The sequence below is a fragment of the Camelina sativa genome, chromosome 17, assembly GCF_000633955.1.
Source record: "Camelina sativa cultivar DH55 chromosome 17, Cs, whole genome shotgun sequence".
NCBI classification, from domain to species: domain Eukaryota; kingdom Viridiplantae; phylum Streptophyta; class Magnoliopsida; order Brassicales; family Brassicaceae; genus Camelina; species Camelina sativa.
Window position 1 is genome coordinate 22,796,356 of NC_025701.1, and position 27,618 is coordinate 22,823,973.

A 27,618-nucleotide genomic window follows, 5' to 3' on the forward strand; every position below is an offset into this window, starting at 1 on the left:
TTACGGATGCTGGTTGGGGCTGTTTCAAGGAAATCATCGTCACTTACCCCTGCAACATGTTGCCTCCTCTCCCTCTTCTTCGTATGTTCCCCCTTCCTTTTTTTTACACAATCCCATTCTCTTTCATCCACTTCGCCATTGATCACGTCTAACAGCAGATTATCCAGTTTCTTCTTCAAACCTTCTCCTACACCATACACACAATACTGTCCTGGCCAATCTGGATATATGAACTCCAAAGGTTTAGGTACTAAATGTTTCACCTGAAGCTGCATTTCAGATACCATAACTTTTAATAATCTATCACAAAGAAAAAATGCAGACAAATAATGTATACGTAAATTGAAGGCATACCTCCCCATTATTAAGGAGTTTGCTCCCGGATATGAAGGCTTCGATATCCTTCCTTGGCCTCCCTCCTCTCCACCTTAACAGAGGCAAATCTACACCTTCTCTTACATTCCCGTAGCTAGCCCCCAGCACCTTCACGCTCTCAAATGCCCATATCAGCAATACATGGACACATCCATGGAGGGTATAAGCATTGTTAGGTAACCCAAGGACTTTGATGGAATCAACTAAACTCTTGAATCCAACCCTACCCCATTGAAAACTCTCAAATGCTTCTTCATTCAACGCCCTTTTAGCGTATTCCAGAGGAATCCGACTGTTCCTTGATAAACCAAGCACTCCAACATGAACAAGATACAACCGAGCTATCTGCGTCTTCATTTCATCAGACCACCCACGGCAGCTTCTCAAACCCTCAACTAGCTCCTCCCAGTTGGGTCCATTAAAAGCTTTCACCTTTAAAGCCGCCCATAAAGGTGTATGATCGACTTCAAACTCTGTTTCATCAATCTTCTCACAATTCAAACCACTAATTTCTTCATATTCATATAGAGAGAACCTCAACGGCTTTCCTCCAACCAAAAACCATACCTCCGAAGGAATGTTTATTGCCAATTGATTGGACAATAGATAATGGATGGTCTTCCCACAAAACAGGTAGTCAGATTCGGCTAGATCCAATAGAACTCCCAGCTGCGAATTCTTTCTTATTTTGTCATACACCTCATCACCAACAAAGCCATTCAAATCACCAAGATTGGACAAACTACAATCGTGGTGCATGCTTCTCATCGGCAGTGGAAAATTACCAACCCCATACAACCTACTTGGATACCTCTTGCTTGACCCCATATCTACGACAGAAGCTTTAGTTTAGTTATTAATTCAATATCACAAAACATTTGTTGCTTAGATTAGCAACGAAGCAACATGAAGTCACACAAATATCTTCCGAAAAACAGAGCTCAACAACATACAGAAAACTAACATACAATATACAAGGCCTACTATGTAATACTCGGGTATAAGAAAACAGTAAGCAATAGAGACTAAACCACGATATAGAAATTTACCTCTGAGCAAATCGCTTTATTTCCCTCCTCCTCTACTTCAAACCACCTCGCCGTCAACTCGCCGTCAGTGGTCCTCCAGCCAAACGTCCTCCACACAGATTCTTTTCACGCCGCAAGCTATCTAAAAATAGCTGATCTCAACCCAACAATCGTAAGACAAACAACACAAAGATTCAAGGGATCGACTTAGGTTTATGATATTTTTATTTTCCCCTTTTAAGATCTTCGTTTTAAAAGAGAATGGCATAAATCGTAATAAAACACACAACTCATATATAGAAGTAATTTGCAAACTTTTATGTGTTATTCTAGTAAGGCAGAAATCTCAACGTGTTAGTCTAGTAATAAACCTACTTTTATGCAATATTCTAGGTAATTTCCCTAAAACAAATTGATTTTATATGTCAGATATTATAATATTTATAGTGTTGGCAAATAATAAAATGAGAATTTAACCCGTGTTAGCACATATTTAATAATATTTTCTTAATTTCAACAAGTACTTTTTACAACCACATTATATAGTATTTTAAATTTATTTTAATTTTACATATTCATAATATGTTAAGTTTTATTAAATTTATATATATATTAATTATAATATTTAAATAATTAGGAATCGAAGTTCTTCTTACATTAAGAATCAAAACTCAAAGGTTTGGAAAATAAAATGGAAAATATATCATAGTTTATGTCTCTATATAATATTGATTGCTGTTTTTTATATTTAGTTGGAATAAAAAGTAAAATATTTAGGAAACAAAATCTGAAATGATGTTATTTATGGAAAGTTTTTAAGGATTAAATTTGTAAATAAGTTTTTAAATACATATAACTTCAAGGGTGAAATACCAAATGTATTAAAAAAATGTTAATATAGATTTAGGAAACAAAATCTGTCATAGTACTATTTTTGGAAATTTTTGAGGAATTAATGTTGTAAATAAAAATTTAAATAAAAATTTAAATAAGTAAAACTAAAAGGACATAACACAAAATATACTTCAAAAATGTTAATATAGATAATATTTGCAAATTATTACGAGTAAGTGAATATGTACCAAACAATTTTGCCCGTGTTCATCTCTCCGTTCAAGTAAGCTCAGATCCCCGATTGTTTTCTTTATGATCTGAATCGATTTGTGTAAGATACTCCTCTGGTTGGTAATGTGGTTTTCAATGTTTTTTTAAAAAAAATTGTGACAGATACGAAATCCAATTGTACAATGCTATTCTCGGAGAGGACAAACATTTGCTCATTCCTATTTTGATTTCAACATCAGGTTAGCCTTTTCTTGCTATGATTTTTTTAAAAAATTCATCTTCTATTTCTATTTCTATCAGATGCTGAATTCCTACAAACGAGAAATTGAATGGTTTGTTTTATACGCTGATTACTGTTACTGTGAATTTGCATCTGTTCATGTTAGTGACATGTTGGGAACAATAAGCCTTTTTCTCACAACTCTCTAAAAAGCAGAGCTTCTTATATGTTACTCTAAAAGCAGAGTTTCTTAAGTGTTAGCGGGGGACTAAATCTACTTATGGTTTCCAAATTTTCAGAATAAGCTACAAGTTTAGGTGCAATGGAATGAGCTAGAAGTTCAATGTCCAAGTAAATTGTTGAAGGTAAATTCATCTTCTTGTGCTATTATTCTATATTTTATGTTTATATGCATTATTAGAAGAGTGTATGATATATTCTTGATTTTGTTTGGTTTTTCAGGTGCTACCCAGAATTCAATCAAAGTGGAATTGTAAATCTTCCAAAAGTAATTACCTTTTACTTCGTATGATTGTTTTTTTCCGTTGTGAAATCTTAATTCTTATGTTGTGTGACAATGAATTTTAGGTTTTTTTTTAATTCTCTTTCAAGTATTATTTTGGGTCTAAACTGTATCGTATGTTGTTTTTTTTTTGTTTCAGCTGTTTGCGTCTCAAAGGAAGAGAATATGAAGAAGAATGCACCTTCAGTGATAGTGATTGGAGGTGTTGGGATACAATCCAAGTCCCACATCTGATGTTTGAAGGGACTATCATTAATATATAAAGGGTTAGGATCAATCTACTAATTGCCAATTGGTTTTTAGTTAGAAGCCCAAGATAAGCCCAAAATTAACATGGTATCAGAGCCCAAGGTTAAAATTCTGGTGGACCTGGAAAATTGGATACGGACATGCCTCTTGTTAACCCGAGTAATGGGGGCCTAAGAAGGGATTTATTATCGGTCCAAAGTGGAATCGGTTCGAGATGGAGTTATCATCTCGAGGAAAGTTTGAAAGGACTATCATTAATATATAAAGGGTTATGATCAATTTATTAATTGCATATTGCTTTTTAGTTAGAAGTCCAAGATAAGCTCAAAATTAACAGGAGGTTGCATGGCTGGGATTTCAGTTGCTCGCACTCTTCAACCTGTTTCTTTTCAGGTATGTCTGCAATCTTCAAGCTTACACTATTTTGTAGGTGGATAGTCAAACCTTCGGCCAGCAAAGGGGAAATTCACAAATTTTGTAATCAGCAAGATCCACCCATGAACCATTTCCAAGATATTCTTTGTTTTGATTCGTAAAATTGGCTTAAAGGAACGATCTAAACAATAATCGGATGAGGTCGATGGTGGGGTAGAGTCTTAAGGAGGAGAAGGTGAGATTGTAGTTCACGGAGAGGCCAAAGCTAAGCCTGTAGACAATATGGTGATGTAGAACTAGAACTTGATTCTGGTGTAAATGAGGGTGAGAGGGAGTTAAGTTCGCATAAGGTTAAGTGTTGTTGNAAAAAAAAAAAAAAAAAAAAAAAAATTAAGCAAGAGATGGTGATATTGATAACAAAGACGAACATGTGGGGGAGAATAGCCATATACTGGTTACAGTATAGAGTAAATTAAAAAGGTGAAAAGCATTATAAGAGTGCTTTGGATTTTATATTACAGAAAATTGTATCTAATGAAAAGAAAGATAAGAGCGATGAGTAAATTCTCGCAGGACTTCACTTTGTAAAATAATCAGAGATAGCTTTTGCATTTATAATTGGTTTTATAATTTGAAAAGAAAGATAAGCTCTTTAAATTGTGGAAGTGAGTTCTTTAAACATGTGTATTTGTCGTCCATCTTTCTTTTTTAAACCCCAAAACTTGACTCAATCAAGGTATTGCAATGTCAATTCTTCTTCCTTAGACCCAAAAATAAAAAATTAATGAATAATATCAACTCATCTATAAAATCATACACACATGTTTAATGAAAGAATATCAACTCATCTAAAAAATTAATGAAAGAATATTAATTCTTCTACAGCTCAATTGGTGACAGCTTTCCTGTGGGAAGGTTGTTAAAGGGTAGGGACCAGGTTCGAAGAACGTCTGGCGCACCAATAACCTACTGGTGGATTTAGATGAATAGTTCATTTCCACGGTGAGGGGTTAGGAACGATGTCCTGCATAGATTATAATATTTTTTTGAAACTTTTTAAAGTTTTAATTTTGATCAAATAAAAAACCGGATCAAACCGGATAAAACTTTTAAACTTGGACGCCTGATAAATCAAGCTTTCCTGCTCATTCGTTGTTGGAAGCGTATTAATTTTATTTATACTGGTTCTGAATCATTGTCTAAAGTTTTTCTAGCCGATGTGGGATATTGTGCATAGTACTTTTATTTCCATAAATTTAAAATTTTCCTTTTTCTTAAAAATTCTGGAAATTTAAAAAATGTTAATGAATGACATGTCAAATCATGATACATGTTGTTTAAAATAATTCTTAATATAGAAAATTCTGGAAATTGTATAAAATGTTAATAAACGATATGTCAAATCCTGATAGGTTGTTTAAAATCCTATGTAAACGGCTTGAGGAGCTTATAACTCCTACTTTTATTTAGTATAGATATAAAAAAATTTAATAATATATAAAACTACTATATTTTCAAAAATGTTAATAAGTGAGATGTCTAATCCCTATTGGTTGTTTTAAATACTATGTGGACACCTTAAGCAAAAATGTTATTTTGTGACATATCTAATCCCTAGTGGTTGTTTTAAGAGAATTTGTTAAAAATGCCCTTTTGATATACCCCTTTTCAAAAATACCCTCTTTTCTGGCCATTTTTATTTATGCCCTCTTTTAATTTTTAATGACCATTTTACCCTTAGATGAAAATTATTTTATTCAATAAAAAGAAAAACAAAATTTTCCCGCCAAAAAATTTCCGACATATTTTCCCGCCAAAAATTTTTCAAAAAAATTTTCCCGCCAAAAATTTTTTTGTCAAAAAACTTTTGATAAAAAATTTCGAAAAAAAAAATTTTCCCGCCAAAATTTTTCCCGCCAAAAAAAATTTACAAGGTTTTTAAAAGGTTTTATAAGGTTTCTACCTTATAAAAGCCTTATAAACACCTTGTAAAGGCTTTTACAAGATTTTTTAAAGAGTTTTAAAAGGTTTTTTAAACAACTTGTAAACGCTTTTACAAGATTTTTAAAAGGTTTTTAAAAGGTTTTAAAAGGTTTTTAAAAGGTTTTTAAAAGGTTTTCAAATGGTTTTTAAAAGGATTTTTAAAAGGTTTTTAAACACCTTCTAAACCCTTTTACAATGTTTTTAAAAACCTTGTAAACCTTTTACAAGCGTTTACAAGGTGTTTAAAAACCTTTTAAAGCATTTACAAGGTTTTTAAAAGCGTTTACAAGGTGTTTAAAAACCTTTTAAAAATCCTTTTAAAAACCATTTGAAAACCTTTTAAAAATCCTTTTAAAAACCATTTGAAAACCTTTTAAAAATCCTTTTAAAAACCATTTGAAAACCTTTTAAAAATCCTTTTAAAAACCATTTGAAAACCTTTTAAAAATCCTTTTAAAAACCATTTGAAAACCTTTTAAAAATCCTTTTAAAAACCATTTGAAAACCTTTTAAAAATCCTTTTAAAAACCATTTGAAAACCTTTTAAAAATCCTTTTAAAAACCATTTGAAAACCTTTTAAAAATCCTTTTAAAAACCATTTGAAAACCTTTTAAAAATCCTTTTAAAAACCATTTGAAAACCTTTTAAAAATCCTTTTAAAAACCATTTGAAAACCTTTTAAAAATCCTTTTAAAAACCATTTGAAAACCTTTTAAAAATCCTTTTAAAAACCATTTGAAAACCTTTTAAAAATCCTTTTAAAAACCATTTGAAAACCTTTTAAAAATCCTTTTAAAAACCATTTGAAAACCTTTTAAAAATCCTTTTAAAAACCATTTGAAAACCTTTTAAAAATCCTTTTAAAAACCATTTGAAAACCTTTTAAAAATCCTTTTAAAAACCATTTGAAAACCTTTTAAAAATCCTTTTAAAAACCATTTGAAAACCTTTTAAAAATCCTTTTAAAAACCATTTGAAAACCTTTTAAAAATCCTTTTAAAAACCATTTGAAAACCTTTTAAAAACCTTGTAAATGCATTTAAAAAGCTTGTAAATGCTTTAAAAGGTTTTTAAACACCTTGTAAACGCTTTTAAAAGTTTTTTTAAAGCATTTACAAGGTTTTTAAAAGGTATAAATTTCAATATTTTTGGCGGGAAAATATTTTCGATTTTGATGACTGTACATTCTTGCTGTCACTCAAAAAGGGTAATTTGGTCATTTTGTATATAAAGAGGGGAAGTTTTAAAAATGGTCAACATGAAGGGGTATTTTTAAAAAGAGATATGGAAAAAGGGGCATTTTTGAGAATGCCCCTTGTTTTAAATCCTATGTGGACAGATTAAGAAGCTTATAGCTCATACTTTTATTAGTATAGACTAGGTTTTGAATCCATGCTACGCGTGGGTTTATTTTATATATTTTGATGAAAATTATATATACTCACTCCGTTTCAAAATATAAGAAATGACCACTTTAAAACAGTTCAACCAATCATAAATAAAACAGCAGAATAAAAAATATTAAACTAATCTAAAAGTAGCATAGAAACTTGAAAACATCTTATATTATTAAACAAAAAATCTTCTCTAAAACATCTTATATTATGAAACGGAAGGAGTATGTGATTGATGACAGTAATGAAATATTATCTTATAAAAAAATTAAATTAGTATTAAGTAAAAAATTAAATTTCAGATACACAATTTTTTAAAATATAAAAATGAGTTGTGTTATAAAATCAAATCAGATTAAAAAATTCATGAATTTTATTAACCAATGTTTTCATGTTTTTTATTCAATGTTTTCTTATTATTCATATTCTTTCATGTCGTTTTCATTGTCAAATTTTATGGTAATTGTCATCGTTACTTTTACCGTCCGGTTTTTCGTTATACTCTTTTTCTTCTTTTTACTCGTCAACTTCTTCACATTTTTCCACTGAAAAACCTTTTTTAGACTACCACTGTAGTGACCCTCACCAAGGGGTAAAATTTCAAAATAAAACTCAAGGCAAAAGACTATATAAGGAAGCCAGCAAGGAGATTAGAAGAATTGCTGAAAAGAAGTCCAAGAAATTTTCATCAGATCAAAAAATGTCCGAGAGTTGTCGAGACGCCCGAGATGTTTGAGACGCACCATCCGAGTCGTCCGAAGGACCGAGAGTTGTCCGAAGCTGTCCGAGAATTGCCGAGAGACGACCAACGATCGATCGAGAGCCGCTAATCGACCCAACAAGTAATTCGGGAAACAAGACATTCTTGTTTTACCAAGAATTAATCAAGAAAGAGATTCCAAAAATTGAAGATTAAATAAATCTAAGTGGAGCTTAGTGGAGAATATTTAAATCAAAGTGGAGCTTAGTGGGAATTATTTAAATCAAGTGGAGAAAGTGGAGTTAGTGGAAGATTAAACAATTCAAAGTGGAGTTAGGGGAAGATTAAAGAAATCAAGGAAGAGTTAGTGGAATCAAGGTGGCTAGGTCGATTTCCTCACAAGTGTTAAGACATGCACTAATAGCACTAAGGAAGAGAGAGTGCTCCACATGCATTGGCTCCCCAAACCGCCCAAAGCACTCACACTCCACTATAAATAGGAGCCTTAGGGTCCTTAGGAGTCATTTTCGTTTGCCTTCTTCCCTTAGAGGAAGTTAGAGAGAAAGAGTTAAAGAGAGAAAGATAGGGAAAGAGCGAGAGAGAGAGTTATTCCCTTAGAGTTTCTCTTCCGCGAGTTGTTAGCCGAGTCCCGCTGTAGGAGCTGGTCGCATCTAGTCCCTGCTAGAAGTATGATTAGATCTTGTTCTTCTCAGCCAAGCCAGGTGAGTTTCGAGGCATGTGATATGGCACATGATAGGTGGGATTTTAGGTTGTCTTCGCTTAGGATTTATGGGTGAAATCTAAGCATTTTCGTTGGGTTGTTGGGTAGATTCGTTTCTTTCTTTCTAGATTGAGTTCTACGAAGTTAAGTCTCGTTTTCTTTACTTGTTTGCATGTTGGTGTGAGGTTGTGTCTAGCACTTAGTTTCTAGATATTTCTCTAGTTACTAAGGCTTGCATGTTGCTTGTTTATGATTGCATGTTTGCTTGGGTGCATTGCATGTTAGTGTAGTTGTTGCATGTTTGCTTGTGTGCATTGCATGCTATTATTGTTGCATGTTTGCTTGTGTGCATTGCATGTTGTTGTTTGTAGCTTGCATGTAGCTTGTGTGCTTTGCAGGTTTGTTTGGTTGTGTGTTGAGGTTGTGCAGGTGAAGACTTCCCCAAAGACCATAATCGGTGCGGATTACAAAGATTCGGAGAGACGGGATTGCAGCCTATGGCCGAGTACTACACGACAGTGTAGTCGAGATCGCCTGTTGAGAGGAACTCGCATGTAATGTTCTATGCTTGCGTGCCTTTGTGACTGTTAGTATAGGTGTTCACGGGTATGGGGGAAGTGATGAAGTGATGAAGTGGTGGAGTGAAGGAGAGAAGGGCCCTTGGACTTGAAGACGAAGAACAGTTGTTAGCTTCTGCATGCGTATACTTTGATAGTATACTTGGAGATTGCTTGACTAACTTGCATATTTTATTGCTTGTTTTTCTTGCATTTGGTTTGCATGTTGCATTTGAGTGCTGCATGTAGTTAGTTAGCTTGCATGTTGTGTGTTGCTTGCTGGGGTTAGGGTTGGGTTTGGTTTCTTGTTAGGTTTCCGAACTCACTGAGTGTTAGCACTCAAGACTCCATATTTGTTTTGCAGGTAACCTTAGTGGGAAAAGCCTTAGAGGGGAGCGCAGGACGTTAGGCCAGCCGGTGTAGAGTTGCGTTGCCTTTGCAAGTTGTTGTTTCTTTTTGTAAAATTAAATTATCATGTTTTGGCTCTAGGCCTGGTACCAAAAACGTTGTTAATGTTTTATGAACGTATTTTCGTTAAGTAATTAAAGTTGAAAGTTATTTTTATTTAAGTTGTGTGGTTTCGTTTGGTTCCAGCCTTGTCCGGACCAACACAACGCACCAGGCCGCAAGGGTTGCAAAGCCTGAGTAGTCTCAGTTGCGGGTGGAATTGTGCTAGGGAGGACCGGTCGGAAAGTCTGCAGCTTTCGTCCCTCGACTGGACCACCTCGGTACAGTTCCCATAGTGGCGTTCTGTGGCTGTCCGTTGGCCTATGTGGTCATAGGACGGTTCGGGCGCGTTACAACCACACAACTTGTAACCCATCAAACTCCACGACCAAAATCATTTTTTCTCATAAAATTTGTTCAATTCATGAAGACCAGCATACATGCACCCAATTATTGATAATTTCATCCATATTATTCGGTTTTAGATCCACACATATTGAAACTTCTCAAACTAAAATTTTTACTTGCAGAAAAAGTAATATGAACACATGTATATTTAAAAAAATATTTGTGCTTTTCGTCGATCCTTCTTCTTTAAACACAAATAACATCAAATCGAGGTCTTGCGACATCAATCATTCTTTCTTAGACTTGAAAGTAATTTTTTTACTGCAAAAATATCAAATCATCTGTAAAGTTATACCCAAAAAAACATGTTTTACAGCTCATAAAAGATATAAAGCACAAATGGAGATAAGTAATATATTTTCAAGATATTAAAAAATTTAATATATATTATTTAATAAATTTTCAACTTTAAAATTTTTAATAAAGATTAAATATTTAAAATATTTTAAACTTTAGATGTAGTTTAAATATTTGTAACATTTTTTTTAGAGTTTAAATAGTTAAAATATTTTAAACTTTTTATGGAGGTATTTATAATATTTTTAAACCTTTATAAAAGTTAAGAACTTTCAATCTTTATAATATTTAAACTTTTAAATTTTTAAATATTATAATATTTTTTTTGAAACTTTTTAAAGTTTTAATTTGTTCAAATAAAAAACTGGATCAAACCGAATAAAACTTTTAAACTTGGACGCCTGATAAATCAAGCTTTCCTGCTCATTCGGTGTTGGAAACATATTAATCTTATTTCTACCGGTTCTGAACCATTGTCTAAAAAATTTCTAGCCGATGTGGGACATTGTATATAGTTATTTTATTTCCATAAATTTAAAATTCCAGAAATTTGGAAAATGTTAATGAATGATATGTCAAATCGTGATTGGTTGTTTAAAATCATTTTTTGGAAATCTAAAAAAATGTTAATTTGTGATATGGCAAATCCCAATTGGATGTTTTAAATCCTATGTGGACGGCCTTAAAAGCTTATAGCTCCTACTTTTATTTAGTATTGATTAAGATATAAATTAAAATAATTAGATAATTTTGTTAGTGTAAAATATGACATCATTTATTTGCTTATATAGATGGGTATATTTACAATAAAAGTAAACTTTTATTCTTCGTTTAGGATTAACAAAAATTTTAAAATATAATAAGATTACACTTATCTTATTCTTCATTTTACCAAGCTTGAAAACTGTGATTTCTGATCGTTAAAATTGACACATGTCACAATCTGATGAGTTACTAATTTTGATATTTAATCGTTAAAATTGACACATGTCACGATCTGGTGAGTTTTTAACTTTGATCTTTGATCGTTAAAACTAACACATGTCACGATCTGGTTTGATATTTAATCATTAAAATTGACATTTGTCACGATCTGGCGAATATTTAACTTTGATCCCTGATCGTTAAAACTGACACGTATCACGATCTGGTTTGATATTTAATCGTTAAAATTAACACATATGTGAATTTTTAATTTTGATCTCTGATCGTTAAAAGTGACACATGTCACGATCTGGTGAATTACTGACTTTGAGAACCAAAGTTTATATAATAAGATATTTATAAAATATAAATAAAAATACTTTTAGCTCGGATGTTAAAAAACAATTTTAGCTTCTGATTTTATAAACGAAAAACTCAAAACATTATAACATATTTATACTAATTTCTAAATATATTTTTACATTCAATAATGATTACATATATTAATTTGACCTTAAAATAAATATTTTTTAGTTTAAATTTAAAGTTTTCAAATTAATTTAGGGTTATAATAATTTTGCATCCCGTCTAAGTACCCATTTTTCTAATAAAGCTGTTGATAATAATTTCACATCCCATCCGAGTACCCTAATAATATTAACCATTGATATTTGTTTGCCATATTTATTTTTGATATTAGGTTGATTATGCCCGGGAATGGGATGTGTATCCTTGAAATTTGAGATACCCTTTCTCCGACCCGGAAGGGAGATTTTCAAAAATAGCACTCATTTAAGTTTTTAGTTCAAAACTAGCACATATTCTTAAATGTTCCAAAATTAGCACAAAATTATATATACAAAATCAAATGTTTTTTTTCACAAAATAGCTTCTCCTTTCTCTTCATACGCTTCGTCTCCGTCGGAATCATCCACATATCAACTCCGGCGTTTCACCTCCACGCCAAATCAATCTGATGAGTCTCCAATAAGAATATTATTGCGAGTCTCTAATTCCAGGTAGAGTCGAAGTACTGAAGTAGCGATGGATCTCGCGACGATGAACACTGGAATCGATGAGAGTAAGGAGAACATGTGGGATCGACGGCGTAGGTCCAGTGAAAGGCTGACGGAAGTGGTGGTGGTGGTGAGAGCAGAGAATAGCATGATGATTCAATTGAAGAAGATTATGGCTTATCTCATTCTCAATGCTACAAATCCGATTCACCACCGAAGAAACTCGGTTGAGATGGATTGATAAACTCGGTTCATGATTAGGAATACGTATATACTCTTATCATTGACAGATTTCATTTGCTTGTAAATTTTTATGAACATTTGCTAAAACTGTGTGCGTCATATTGGGAGGTTCATCATGAGGATCTGCAACAGTTGTTGCAGCAATACAGTGTATGATATTCAGGAATGACTCTTTGCGATTCAGGAAGGTCTTCATGAAAATAATGTATTGTGCTCCTACAGCCTGCACCTAGGCTTCTATCATAGTATTCACGACGTGCACAAAAACAAATCATTACTCCACATTGATGAGAAAATTTGTGATACATTGAGGCAAACATAAAAATGAAAAGATTTTAAACACATTTTTTAGATTCTAGACATTCAAGAAAGATTACATAATATTCATAAACGTGAATTCACACCAACCATGTTTTGAACACATGAGCTTAGGGATTATGTTAAATTACATTGTCTTACATTTAGGCAAAACATAAGATAGGTAGCCTAAGTATAATTTAGGAAGAACTATTTGAAATTTAGGAAGGAGTCATTGACGTTTAGGAAAGTCTTCCTATAATATCATGCTGGATATTCATATTTGCTACATTTATTATAAAACACCAATATGTACACAATATCAAATCATAATATATCACTAATGGAGTAATATGTGATACAATAAGGTAAAACACATATGAAGATATTTAAAAACACATTTTTAAAAATTTAGGAAGAATTTCATAGTTTTTAGGAAGACATTCTTGAATTTTAGAAAGACATTCTCGAATTTTAGGAAGGCTTTCCATAATGACATGTACTCAAACTTCATCATCATCTTCATCAGCAACTCTCTGCTCTCTTTTCTTCCCCTCTATCTCAAGACATTACACAAATCAAAAAACACAACAAAGATCAAGTATCAATCAATCTCAAGAACATCAACAAGTTTCTAATGTAAAGAAAATTTCCCTCCTAAGTGTTCTAATTATATAGCATAAACATCACCTTATCAAGATATATCGAAAATAATGTATTTGTAGTTACATCTGTATCAAATCCTTCTACTCCTTTGACAAAGCAACACCTCCTAAAAACATGGCTTCAACTCTGCATTGCCCAACCCAAGAAATCAATGAAATCAATCTAAACACACATTAACATGAAAACAGATTCATAAATTGATTTGCCAAAGCTTTTTTACCTTTCCCGTAAGAGGAATGAAATCATCCACAATGACCCATCTCAGCAAAAACATCAATGACAACACGTCTAAAAAACTTCTCACTGTTACAAAGGACACCATACATATCAAACAGAACCACCGATACTTTCCCCCAATCATCCGCTGTAATTTTAGCTGGAAGACTCTCCTCCGCCACACTTACTATCGTCGACGACGGAGCACTGTTTAGCTTAATTAAACTCTGATCTTTGATCGAAATCCGGTGAATAAAGATGCTTTTGATGTGGATTTTATTGTATTGGAATCAATTGATCGATTTGGCAATTAATTGAAAAGATCTGAGATCCAAAATGAATATCTCAGTTCAGAATCTTCACCGCAAGCTTTGTCGGAACTTTGAAATCCAAAATTCGTGAGTTTAATTTTAGGAAAAAATGAATTTTTTTATTGAAATTAAATAATAATCTCACTATATAAATGCTAGTTTTGAAAAATTTGAACATGTGTGCTAATATTGGAAGAAAAACTTAAAAGAGTGCTATTATAGAGTATTTCTCATAAAACAATTACTCGACCTTTAAATACGGGTACTCGATAAAACAGATACTAAATATAGATAAAAGAGAATATATGCAACATATAGTTCCAAAAATGTAAATTTACAACTTCAAAACTATAAAAAATTATGACTATATGTTGAAAAGCCATTCTACATCACTCTAATATATATTTATAATATATTGGTAATATTATAAATAATAAAAGCAGATATTGACGGGTGGAGTAATAAATCCAATAACGGATCGGCTATTGGGTATTAAAAAAATGAATACTCGATACTCGACCTTTGTCCACGAATAATAGAATTATAGTACTGTTTATCCGACCCTAAGATCACACATCTTTTTCGAGACGAGACAAATACGGGTAATATGTCTTAGCGCCTACCTTATAAAACTAAAAACTATAACCCTGAATCAATTTAAAAATTTTAAGTTTATATGAAAAAAATATTATGCCCCATAAAAGTATCCTGTTATAACTCATATGACGTTCACTATGGACACCTTGCAAAATGTTTTCACCTTTGTATCTCACTATAGGGAATTAGTGTTTCCAATTCTACAAAAATCAAAGAGTATAAAAATCAAGTATGTGCTTGAATTTAAACTTAAGCATAAGACTAAGAGCATTGAAAACTTTGAGATATAAAGAGACAGATGTTTTTTATGTACTACCTGCACATGTTTGTTGTCAAAAGAGGATTTGTTAAAAATGAGAAGTAGAGGAGGTGGTGGAAGTGAAGGAGATGATGTAGTATAAACATGAATTCACGTCTTTGCATTGAAGAGTAAGACATTTAGCTTGAGCAACTCAAAATTTATCATTTTGTTATATATAAATAGAAACTTGTTTCAGTTTATTTGGACACCAAAAAAACCTTTTTATTACAATTTTTCTAACTATTTTCCCACAAAATTTTTGATAATAGGATTTTCACTTCAGGGTATCAATTCCCTAAGCTGTTGCAATACAAAGGGTTATCAATCCAAATAGTTGTTCTTAACAGATAGAATGCACTTAAAGCAATGCAAGTCAAGCCAATTAGTGAATTGGTTTTATCTAACAGCCTACAATGAACATAAATAAAAAGAATAAAACAAAGAACTAATCGACCGAAGTACGCGATGCAAGAAATCGAGTATCAGATCGAGTAGGTGGTCGGGTGAAAAGAAAACAAGAACAAAATGATGAACTACTCGAGGCACCACACGATGCTGATGGTTGAGTACCAGGTCGGGTAGGTGGTCGAGTTAATTGTAAAATTTGAAACAATAAAAATACGAAAGCTCCTAAGGATGGGGTAATCGGTTCATAAGTATTTCTAATCAACCTAGAATGTTTTACATACCTCAAGAAATCTATTCCCTAGACAATGAATCTCTAATCCTTGCTAATCTACTCTCATGACAGAAACAATCAACCCTAATCACTTCCTTACCCAACTCTCGTTGGAAACATGACTAAGCAAGCATTAAAATCCAATTCACTCTTGTCAATACTTACTCATCTAATCTCTTAGGCTAAGTGAGTAACTTTCTGGCATTAGTTGATTCATGCATTTCATCGAACACCTCTCGGTGTGGAAATGCCTAGAATCTAATCTCAACATCTCAGCTTGAAACTAGCACTAAGAACACTAATTCAAAAGAGAATTTTCATAAAAGCAATCTAGCTAAAACATCCTAATCGATTAGAATACATACTAGCCTATCCCATCCCTAGAAACTTTGATTCACTACTCAGATCTCATCGCAAACAACATAAAAACAGAGATGAATAAGAATTGCATTGAAACTAATGAGTATAATCAAAAACAGTAGAGAACAGAAAGTAGAATTACAAACTGGAAAAGAAAAATGGTAAGTATAAAAATCTCTCTAAGAAAGTATGAAAATCGGATAGGAATCGCCTTTGGTGGCTTTCGCTCTCTCTGTCGTGAGTGGCGTTCTCTGGCTCGAAAATTAGGAAATGATTTATATATGGAAACCTTCTGACCTAGCCGAAACAGTTGTCATCAAAAGTCCTACACGAGGCTAGGGTCGAGCACCTCCTCGGGTTGGGCTTCGGGTGGTTCCTTTTGAGCTTAGATCCACTTGTTCGGGTTGTTCTTCTTGCACGATAACACCATCGGGTACATACTTGGGTTACTCCTCATTTTTGCTCTTTTAAGGCTCCACAACACTTGTTTTCATCTAAAATGCAACAATGCAATAATGCAACACCGTAAACAACCTAAATGCAAATATCTAAGGCTAAAGACCTAAAAATACTAAGGTTAGACTCTAGACAATACAAAATTTGGCTTAAAAAAGCCTAAAAAGGTGTAAAATAGAGAGACATCACTTTTGCTTAAACTTTTTAAACAGTTTTTTTTTTTTGGGAAAATAGATTCCAACAATAACTCTCTAATACGTAAAGTTATCTTAATTAGTCTCTTAATTATCCAAAGTCTTAACAATTTGGTAATTGTTATTTATATATATATATATATATATATATATATATATATATATATATATTCTTTATCTTATAATTCACAAGTCACCTGACCAATATATATCTGCCACATGGATTTTATTTTCAATTTAAAAATACAGCAGAATGAAAAGAAAATCGAACACTGTAACCCCCTAAATAATCGGATAATTGAAGTAAATTCATGTTTTCCGAATAATAAATAAGCAGTTTATATGTTTCTCTCTCCGATTAAAATGCTTCTTCAATCTCCAAGATCTCTCCACGATCTCCATCTTCCATGATCTCAACTTCTTCTAATAACTTCCTTAAGATTCAATATAAAAACTAATGCACTAGCAAGTTTGTTCTCATAACCACTCGACAAAATGCTCATCAACAAAATGCTCATCAACAAAATGATTGATTTATTTTTTAATGTCCTACCTCTACAACTCAGCCATGGGACCATGGCCACCTTCGGTTGGAAACAATGTAAGTTGTCATCACATATTGGCCACCTCACGTCTCTCTCTCTTTTCTTGGGTCAATAGTCTAACTCTCTTTGTTTTCATTTTTCAGTGATAGAAATCTGTTACAAACCAATAGTTGACGGGACCAAAAGTGAACAAGTAGATCAAACACGTACTAGCCGTGAATAGCTACAAGCCGTTGGCCGGAAACAACACTACTGGACTTAGATCTGAAAGATTTGATCATCGAGAGGACGCAAAGCTTTCATGTGAGGAGTTCACTATGGTCAAAACAGAGTCACGTTTAAGAATGGAAACAAGATATTCATACTAACATCACAACGACATTTTCATAGAAATGAGAAACTCTTGAGTATCAATTTAATTATTAACTATTTTTTTGTGATCTTCCATTCTTCCCTCAAATTATGATTATTTAATGGCTTTATTTGTTAGAGATCAACATATTGAGGAAAAAAATATGTAACTATATCTATATCAAATTGTAGTAAACGGATTACAAAATCCAAAATATTAAATTTATTTTAACAGTATTTTTTTGTTTTTTTGAGTGTGATTTAACAGTATTGATTTAATATTATGTTAAGAATATTATTATTTTTCTTTTAAAAGAATAATTATTAAATAAACAAATTATATCCGTGCATAGCATAGCATGAAGCTAAATACTAATATATATATATATATATATATATATATTACTTACTAATAAAAGGAGTTGTTTGAAGCTCCTCAACCTATCCACATTAGCAAAAACCTACTACTCTAAAATTTTGCCACATCAGCAATTTCAATTGATTAGTTTTTTTATTTCACACAAAATCGTGTGATACAGCTTCTTTAATTATTGGGAAACACACATAACCGAAATTAAATTCCCATATGATAATGTTAATGGATCCTTATACAATTTCCAATTAAAAGGCCCATCTTGCATCTTTTGTCTAAACCATCTACTAACTTTAAAAGCTACTAAGCCCAAAAAGATAAAATCCTACTTCTTTGCCATCAAACCCCATCATCCTCCACTCACCAACGATTCAGTTTTCCAAAGAAACAACAACGTCAGTCGATTATGTTGACATAAGCTTGAAGATAGCTTGAGGTGCAAGCTATACTAATCCTACCGAGTTATGGAATTAGGATTAATTCTATTTAAGAGTTATCTAAATATGTTAGTTTATCGGTTTAGAATAGGAAAGTTATCAACTCTAGGGTTAAGAAATTGTTATAAATACCAAGAGAGCGTTTTATGAAGAGATGCGCATCTTAGGGTATTATTCTTGAGAAATGCACACAAGATGTGTGGCGTTGCCCCATCAATAAGATAGAGATCTTTTGATGGTATTATTGAAGTTCTATTCTAGTTAATGAAATCTGGACTTGGTCCCGGGGATGTAGGTTATCCGAACTCCGTTAACAAAGCTTGTGTCTTGTTTACTATTATGCTATTACATACACGCACTCGAACGTTCTCATACTTTAACATATAGATTTAGCCACATATATGTCTTTATTTGGTATCAGAGCCAGACTAATCCAGGTTCGATAAAGATCTATTCTTGACGTCCTTTTTGGGTGTGTGATCCTGGAGGATTTGTGGCTGTGAAGAGTTAAAAGGTTGGTGACGAGAGCCGTGAGATATTATAATTACGAAGAAGACACAAAGAACTTGTTAGAAATAAGAGAAGTCGCTGCAGAGTTATGGTCTAATGAATATCTCAGATTATCGTAAAGACGGAATAGATGTTGAGTTCGCAGGAATTTTTGAGCCTTATCGTGTTCCTCTTCACAAGATGAAAAGAAGTCATTGATGAAGAAGAAGTTTAGTATAATGGACAGGGTTTGGGGCTCATGACCCAATCTCTATTGTAATAAAACAGGCCCATGAAAGCCTTACTTTGATGAGAATGTGTTCAATTAAGAGAGACATTGAGAGTTCTCTTCATTGTGCAAAGAAAGCTTGAGGAACGGAGCCGAGGAGAGAGTGAGCACAAAAAGCTGAATGAAGATGGCACAATTCGAAATCATCTTGTTAATCCTTGGTCTCCCAATTCGCAAAATTCACTTAAATGGTCTGTTGTTGTTGATGATGAAGATTTAGTGGTTGTTGTGTGATCGTCGTAAATGGTATCAATATGGAAGAGAAATTCACAGCTAGCAATCAAGTGAGTTAAAGCGATTTCATTTTTAGGTGTCTAGGATTTGGAATCGTGATGAGCTTGAGATGTTCTGCGACCACTAGAGAGGAGCCATGTCGGAGATTCCGCAGAAAATTGCAGGGAGTGAAAGGAGTCGGTGGACGTGAATCATATTGAGGAAGCATAGATGAAAAAGGATCGAAAAGGGTATGGTCTTAAATTGTGGTTTATAAAAAAAAGTTTAAAAAGTCTGATTTTGACGGAAACGCGAGAAGAAACCAGTGGTAATAAAAGTTGGGTTAAGGAGTTCGTGAAATCCAGAGTAATGTGTGATTCTGGAAATAAAAGGAGCCATCAAGAGTTTTTCTTCTCCATTGGAGGTTGTCAAGAGATAAGAGGAGAATTTCATAGTGGAGAAACTCATCAATTGAAGTCAAATCCGAATGTCAGCTGAAAAGAGTTGATAAATCGTCAAGTCTCAAGCTCAATATCAAAATCGAGAAGCCATGATTTCGGTATGTAGTTGAAAGGTGAAGTTATCTACTCTTTCTTAACAGGTCCGTCGAGAAGAAGTTTTTGTGATGTTTTGATTTGAGAGATTTGGTCGAGACTTCCCTTGTTGGTTGAGTTGTTTTAGAAATAACGAAAGGAAGATTTTATGTTCATTTGTTGGAGTTCATAAATCGATTAGTTTGGGCTGTTCTTCAAGGCTAAGTCAGCTCATGATTGATATGGAGTATCGTGGGTTGCTGATGTGATTTTTTGAATATGTGTGTCATGGCTTGAATATTTGTCTTCTTGAGACACACAATCAACAAGGGGGAGAAGAATGTTAATAATGTTGAAAGAATGAACATCATAGGAAGGGCTTCGTAAAAAAAAAAAATAAATAAAAAAAAATAAATAAATAAATAAAAAAAAAAGGAAAACTAGAGCTTGTTCATGTTCTTCGTCTTGTTAAAAGCAAAGGGAGTTTTTTTGTTCTTGATGCAGCTAGCAATGGTTTGTGCCATGAGAAAGACTGATGAATTAAATTCAAAGATGAGCATGTGCACGTGGAATATGGTTCTTAAGGATGATTCTCTATGAAGAAGAGATGAGCAGATCTCTCTATGGATGATGAAGAGCGAATCAAATGGGTTAATACAATCATCTTCAAGGAAGAAAAATGGAGAAACCTATGGAAATTAAAAGAGAAGAAAGACGTTTGTTGTCGATCTCATTGAAAGCCGAAATCTGAAGTTAGTAATGGAGATGCTCACAAAATCGGAGGCATAAGCAATTAGTGATAATCACTACCTAAAAGGTCAATGAAGAAGGCTTTGTGGTTTGATGATGTTCATGTCACCTCATGAGGGAGAGTGTTAACTCAAAGAGATGCTTCGTGGTGGATAGAAACTATGCTGAAAGAAATCCATAAAAGAGTGTAAAGTCAAATGAAACGGGTTGATACTTTGTCTTTGATTTCCTTTGGTTCCAGATCTCGGATTTTAGTATTAAAAGGCGTTCTGAAAACTTGAGAGCGAGATCTTTCCAATGATATAAAGATCATCATCTGATTCCTTGTGGTTTAGTGAGAACTTGCTTTCAAAGTTGGACTGCTTGCAGGTTGCATCATTCCGGATCTGTTCTGGGAAAGTGGTCGTAACTTTCAAACCGTAAATGAAAATCGTGATCTGTTTTTTCCTGTGTCTTCATATGACTGTTGTTGATATTCCCACAAAATTTCATAATTTTCTGGGTTGGTTTGCTACTCCATTGTGCTCTGCATCAAAACAGAGGAAAAACTACATAATTTTTAGTTGTCTCAAAACAAGAAGTTGTGAAGAAATATATTGAAAGTTAGATTGGAGAGCATAATTTCAGAAGAGATGATCATCTTTTCAGCTTGTAAACAGGTATGTGTGATTAACAAATGTCATAAAGAAGATTGTATGGTTGAAGAGATTAAAAGAGATGATAGAGGAAAAATATAGCTGATGGAAAAAAGGGACAAGTGAGATATGATCTGCATTATCAAGGTTGAAGTATCTGAAAGTTTTTTGGATGAAAAGGAAAAGAGGTTCTTCTTCAAGGTAATTTGGAAGGAGATATCAAGCTAATTGGAAAAGAAAATCCTATGTAAAGATTTACTCTAGATGAGAAGCTGATTGGGATCAATCTAAGATGAGTCCACTGTAGTCACAAAGACTAGAAAGACTAAGGTGAAGTCTCTATCAATTATGTCTCTGTGGAATGAACATGATGCTTGTGGGTATTAAAGATGGTTCAGAAGTTGAATCTTGTTTGATATAAGCATGGGAGAATGAAGGTGATGAAGATAGTTCAACGACATAAAAAAGGGGGATCAATCAAACATGAAATAAAATGAGTTTTCAGAGATATAAGAGAATGTGTGGAGAATGGGTAAGTGGAAGTCGAGCATGTTTCCGGAAGTGAGGAAAAGGTAAATATCTTACTAGAATGAAGAAACAAGTTTAAAGAAATGAGAGATCTCATTGGCATGAGAAATTTGGAAGAAAAGGTTTTCAAGCTTAGGAGGGAGAATGTTGGCATAAGCTTGAAGATCGCTTGAGGTGCAAGCTATACTAATCCTACCGAGTTATGGAATTAGGATTAATTCTATTTAGGAGTTATCTAAATATGTTAGTTTACCGGTTTAGAATAGGAAAGTTGTCAACTCTAGGGTTGAGAAATTGTTATAAATACCAAGAGAGTGTTTTTTGAAAAGGTGCGCGTCTTAGGGTATTTTTGAGAGATGCACACAAGGTGTGTAGCGTTGCCCCATCAATAAGATAGAGATCTTTTGATGGTATTGGTGAAGTTCTATTCTAGTTAATGAAATCTGGACTTGATCCCGGGGATGTAGGTTATCCAAACCCTGATAACAAAGCTTGTGTCTTGTTTACTACTATGCTCTTACATACACGCACTCGAACGTTCTCATACTTTAACATATAGATTTAGCCACATATATGTCTTTAGATTAAGCTTTTCAAAGCCACAATTATGAAACCTCAAAGCTTTTCCACTTCGTCTTCTTCAAACCCTAATTTATTGGCCACTACCTCCAAGTCATTAACAATCTCAAAAAATCAAACCTATATAATCACTCTCCTTGCCCGACCGACCATACATACATCTCAAAAACTCCACAGAGCCACTAAAATCTAAACCTGTCAAAAAAAAAAAGAAGTGCCCTCCCCAGCCATTCACCTTCTTGATTTTTGATACCATTGATGGAGATCCACACGTTCATTTCGTAACACAAAAAAAAGACAGAAATGTTGGTTTTGACTAACATATCTGCAGTTGTTCAGGAATGCAGGTTGTTCGTTCTTTACTCGTAAAACTGATAACTTTTTCTCCAAAGTAACCAATTTTTAAATCAAGACTACTAAAGGTAGAGCACGTTTGGTCATTTGTTACTATTACTGATTCACAGTAATTTCAGGTTGCAGATGTGGATATGAGTTTTATTACACATGTCACATGTGGAGCTGAGTGAAAGAATAAGTAAGCAACATGTTCGTGTCTGAAGAAAACAGATGAAAACAACCTAGGAGGTGATTGTTTCTTTGTTGCTTGAAATGTTTCGTGAACAGTTGAAGACTGATGTGTTATTAGCTTATTACAAATATAGTGCTTATGATATTATAGTCGTCACTATAATCATATCTACATGTCCGAGATTGCCCGAGATTCCCCTCCTATTTCTCATTTGTTGTTTGCGGATGATAGTCTGTTTTTCTGCAAAGCGGATGAAGAACAATGTTCAACGGTTATGGATGTCATAGGCAACTATGGTAAAGCATCCGGCCAGGAGGTAAACTTAGATAAATCATCGATTATGTTTGGTAAAAAGGTGCCTACAGAGGTCAAGGACAAGGTAAAATCTGTCATTGGAATTTCCAATGAAGGGGTAATGGGCTCCTATTTGGGAATTCCTGAGAGCCTTGGTGGTTCAAGAGTACAAGTCTTCGATTACGTTCGTGATAGGTTGAACGACCGGGTTAATGGTTGGACGGCAAAAATTTTATCTAAGGGAGGAAAGGAAGTTTTATTAAAGTCGGTGGCCTTGGCCCTTCCTACGCATGTTATGTCCTGCTTCAAACTTCCTCAAGGATTAACATCCAAATTGACGAGTGCTATTTCCAATTTTTGGTGGAGTTCTGATGGAAAAGATCGGGGGTTCCACTGGGTGGCTTGGGATAAAATGTGTAAAGATAAATCTGAGGGAGGATTGGGATTTCAGGATTTGGAGATTTTTAATGATGCGTTATTGGCCAAACAGTATTGGCGTTTAATACAGTTTCCGAATTCTTTGTTTGCTCAAGTTTTTAGGAGTTGATATTTCAGGAACAAGCATCAGTTAATGGCAAAAAAACCTTATTCTCCCTCCTTTGGGTGGAGAAGCATTTTCTCAACAAAAAGTTTAGTGGAAAAAGGAGCCCGATGGACGATTGGCTCAGGGTTCAATATATCGGTTTGGCGTGATCCGTGGATCCCTGATCAACACTCTCGACCTGCACATGGTAGGGGACAGCATCTGCACCCAAATTTAATGGTAAACCATTTGATTAGTCCTCGGACTAAAGAATGGCATTTACCTATACTTCAGGAATATATGGATCCAGAGGATATTCAAACTATTCATAGTTTGCCAATAGCAAATCTTTTAGACCAAATCGATTGGTATGGCATTATACACGATCGGGTCGGTATTCGGTTAAGTCAGGTTATAAGGTAGCTCAAGATATGAAGGCTGAAATTGAGGTTGGTCCCAATGTTAATTCCCTGAAGGCTAAGGCTTGGGACCTCCCGATACCACCTAAAATCAAACACTTTTCTGGCAGATCGCCTCGGGTTCCCTTCCGGTGACGGTGCGATTAGCCTCTCGGGGAGTTAATTGTGACACGATATGCAAGAGATGTGACTTGGAGGAAGAGTCTATTAATCATACCTTATTTGAGTGTCCTCATTCACGTCAGGTTTGGGAGAGGATTTTTGATGGACCTGACATGGATAAGTTCCCAGTTGGTTCAATCTATTCAAATTTAGATTTTATATATGGCAAAAGTTTGGCTCATATGGCTTTAGGCACTACTCATAGCTCGATCCCATTGTTGGTCTGGTTTTTATGGAAGGATAGGAATAACAAAGTTTTTCAAGGACTACAATCAGAGCCAATGGATATTATTAATCAGCCTTTACGTGAACAATTGTGGTGGAAGGAATCACAATTAACTGCAAGGGTTGATTCCGTTTCGACGGATTCTCTGATTACGCTGGAGTCGTTAATTCATTGTCAGGTGGATGGCTCGTGGAAATCCACAGAACCTCATTAAGGGTTAGGCTGGTGGTGTGGTGATAGTGAGAATCAGACGTTGGTAATGGGTGCCAAATGTCAACGTCGCAGTGCATCCCCACTTCATTCAGAGTTAGAAGCATTATTATGGGCGATGGAGTGTATCCGTTCCAGAGGGATTGATTGCTAGAGATTCGAGACGAATTCTGCAGAGTTGTTAGCAATGGTGCAAGTTCCGGAGGAGTGGCCGGCCTTCTCAACGCTTCTGAAGGAGTTTCAGGTGCTTAGTGCTTCAATACCTCCTTTCACCCTTATCAAGATCCCAAGGACGTCCAATGTGAAGGCTGATTACTTAGCTCGTTCTTCCAGAGATTTAGTTTCGGAATCGTTATTTGTAAACAATTTTCCTCCAATTTGGACAACCAATTGAGGAATTTTATTTTAATTATTTAATGTGAGGTTGAAAAAAAAAAAATCATATCTACATGATTATAGCATGTTTCATATAATAACTGAATCAACTGATTAGTAAGACATACATGAACTCATTTTCCCCCGTATTCAAGTATATCTTCTCAACTTCGTATATATTTTCCAAATAAAAAAACTAAATTGTAAACCGAACAAAATCGTGATGACAAAGTCTACACAAAACCTTTTATGTAGTTGTGTTTAGATCTAAATATTGATTCTCAGAATAGAAAAACATAAATACAAGAAAGACTGATAAGTGTTGACAAAAAAAAAGAAAAAAAAAAAAAGAAAGAAAGACTGATAAGTATTAAGTACTAAGTAATGCATAGAAGATGTACTTTTTTATATAAAAAAAAAAAGAGAGAGAGAACATGAGAAAGATAAGCTCTCTTTATTTAATAACAGATGATATTCAAACATTTTTACTTTCAAATTTCAAATGACTGTTTTGTAATTATGATACAATGTCATTAGGCGAAGTTATTCTTCTCATTCTGCCCTATAATATATTATAGAATAGAATAATTATTTAATGTTTTTACTGTAACAACCTGCATATAGTGCGGTATAAAATAATTATTTAATGTTTTTACTGTAATTTTTATTTACAAAATCTGTTATATTTATGGATAATTGAAATATTTAAAAATTGATTGTGTAGTATATGTCTATAAAAAATTGTATAATAATTAAAATTTAACCCGTAAGAATTATTATAATATCAATCTTATATTATTATATCATATGAACAAAGGATTCTTAGAATTCATTTTAAAGATTTTATGAAAATATAATTAAATGATATAATTAAGTTAGAAAGATAATATAAAAATTTAATTTTGAGTGTAACTGTATTTTTGGAAAAATACAATGGTAAATAAATGGAAATATTTTTAAAAGCTAATCTATATATACAAAGTACACTTTTACTCATTCCTGGTGTTGCCACCTCATCATATCTATTTGTTTAATGAGCCCATATTTCTTGAGACAGGCCATTTTCGTATGTATTGTTTTCTTCTGTTTTTGAAAGCCCATTTACAAAATTCCTGTTACGGCCCAATCCAATATTACTCCCTCTTTAATTTGTTTGCTACAGAAAACCCTTCTCCCGAGTGTCGACTTCACCGTCCCCCCTTGTGTGATCTCAACCGCCACGGCTCTTCAGCGTTCCTCACGTTCATCTCTTTCTCTTTGTTTTCCTCAGTAACCGTAAATTCAGTCCATTACTTTGCCTTGAATTGGTTGTTGTTGAAATTCCATATAATGCTATCTTCTCCAATTTCATTTCTCTTACAATTCATTCTCTGTCTGAAATTGCTTCTTACTAATATGGATTATTCTGTTGTTACATTCGAAAATCTGAAAACCGGTCGGCTACACCAACAGATCGTCGGGAGGATGCTTCGTCACTGGCCTGCCCGCAACTTTAAAAAAGGAGGCCAACTAATGGGAGTGGACTTCTTACTCATCGACGAGCAGGTTTCTCCCATCCCAAATTGATTTCTCAATCACTTGACGTAGACATTTTTATCTAATTCCTGGTTTTCCTGTAGAGTTTTGTCATCCAACCCATCTTTCAAAATTTGAGAACTCCTGCGTGATGGGGCAATATATATTTTGTCAGACTTTGAAGTCACCAGAAGCAACTCCCGTTTCAAGCTTACCGATTCCCCCTTCTCAATTCGTTTCACATCGACCACTGTTTTTGATCAGCTCGACGAGTCTTTCGAAAATTTCCCAAAAGAGCTTTTCAGGTTCCGCACACATGAGGACTTGGTTTCTCTTGCCAACACCAATACAGAGCTTCCAGGTGTGGCCAAGTTTAAACTCTTCCATTATTTCCCGATTCCAATATTAAGTTGCTCGCTTGAAGTTAGCTTCCATAATCGTTTGGTCAAGAGTTCCCTCCTGTTACAGTTTCTTTTAATATGTCCCGTTTCCAATACTAAGTTCATCGCTTGAAGTTTAGTTCCATTATCGAATTGTCATTTGTTCCTAATTTTTACAGTTTTAAAAAAGTACGTATGTTGTAGATAATATTAAGGGTGGGTGTCTACAATGTTTCAATATTTTAATCAAATTTAAATTTCTACCCTAATGGTTTCGTCTTTATTTCTGTTGTTTCCTCGCACATTAGATGTCATGGGCCAAGTATGTTCAAGCAAGGCATATAGAAATGGAATGACACAAACCTTGGAGAGGATGTTAGTGCTCCTATCTCTTGAAAGGTTTGACCCTCACCAACTTACAACTCTTTTCTGCAGTGCTCCATATGGTTCTTACATTAACCCTCTTTATTGCTTGACCACATGTACTCTGTTTCAAAAGCGGGGAGAAAGTGCGACTAAGTGCTTTCGACGATCATGCAACTTCACTGGAGAAGCTTTTTAGCGAAAAAGATGCTGGCCCTTGGATATTGTTGGCTACTAAAATAAACCCAAAGTTATTTGGAGGTATGTAATTTTTTTCTCCCCCCCCCCCCCCCCCCC

At 33.9% G+C, this 27,618-nt stretch overlaps 1 protein-coding gene and 1 long non-coding RNA gene across 2 annotated transcripts in view; both read left to right on the forward strand.

The window, feature by feature from the left end:
• On the forward strand, window positions 8,423-9,755 carry LOC104757876. The gene is made up of 2 exons (XR_762552.1): window positions 8,423-8,635; window positions 9,556-9,755. It is a non-coding gene; the product is annotated as an uncharacterized LOC104757876 (long non-coding RNA).
• Window positions 26,717-27,618, forward strand: part of LOC104757877 — a 2,796-nt gene continuing 1,894 nt past the window's right edge. Inside the window, exons 1-3 of the mRNA XM_010480660.2 lie at window positions 26,717-26,939; window positions 27,267-27,357; window positions 27,458-27,582. Of these exons, the coding sequence (XP_010478962.1) occupies window positions 27,272-27,357; window positions 27,458-27,582 (211 nt within the window). The 5' untranslated portion in view covers window positions 26,717-26,939; window positions 27,267-27,271. The remainder of the gene's footprint in view (window positions 26,940-27,266; window positions 27,358-27,457; window positions 27,583-27,618) is intronic.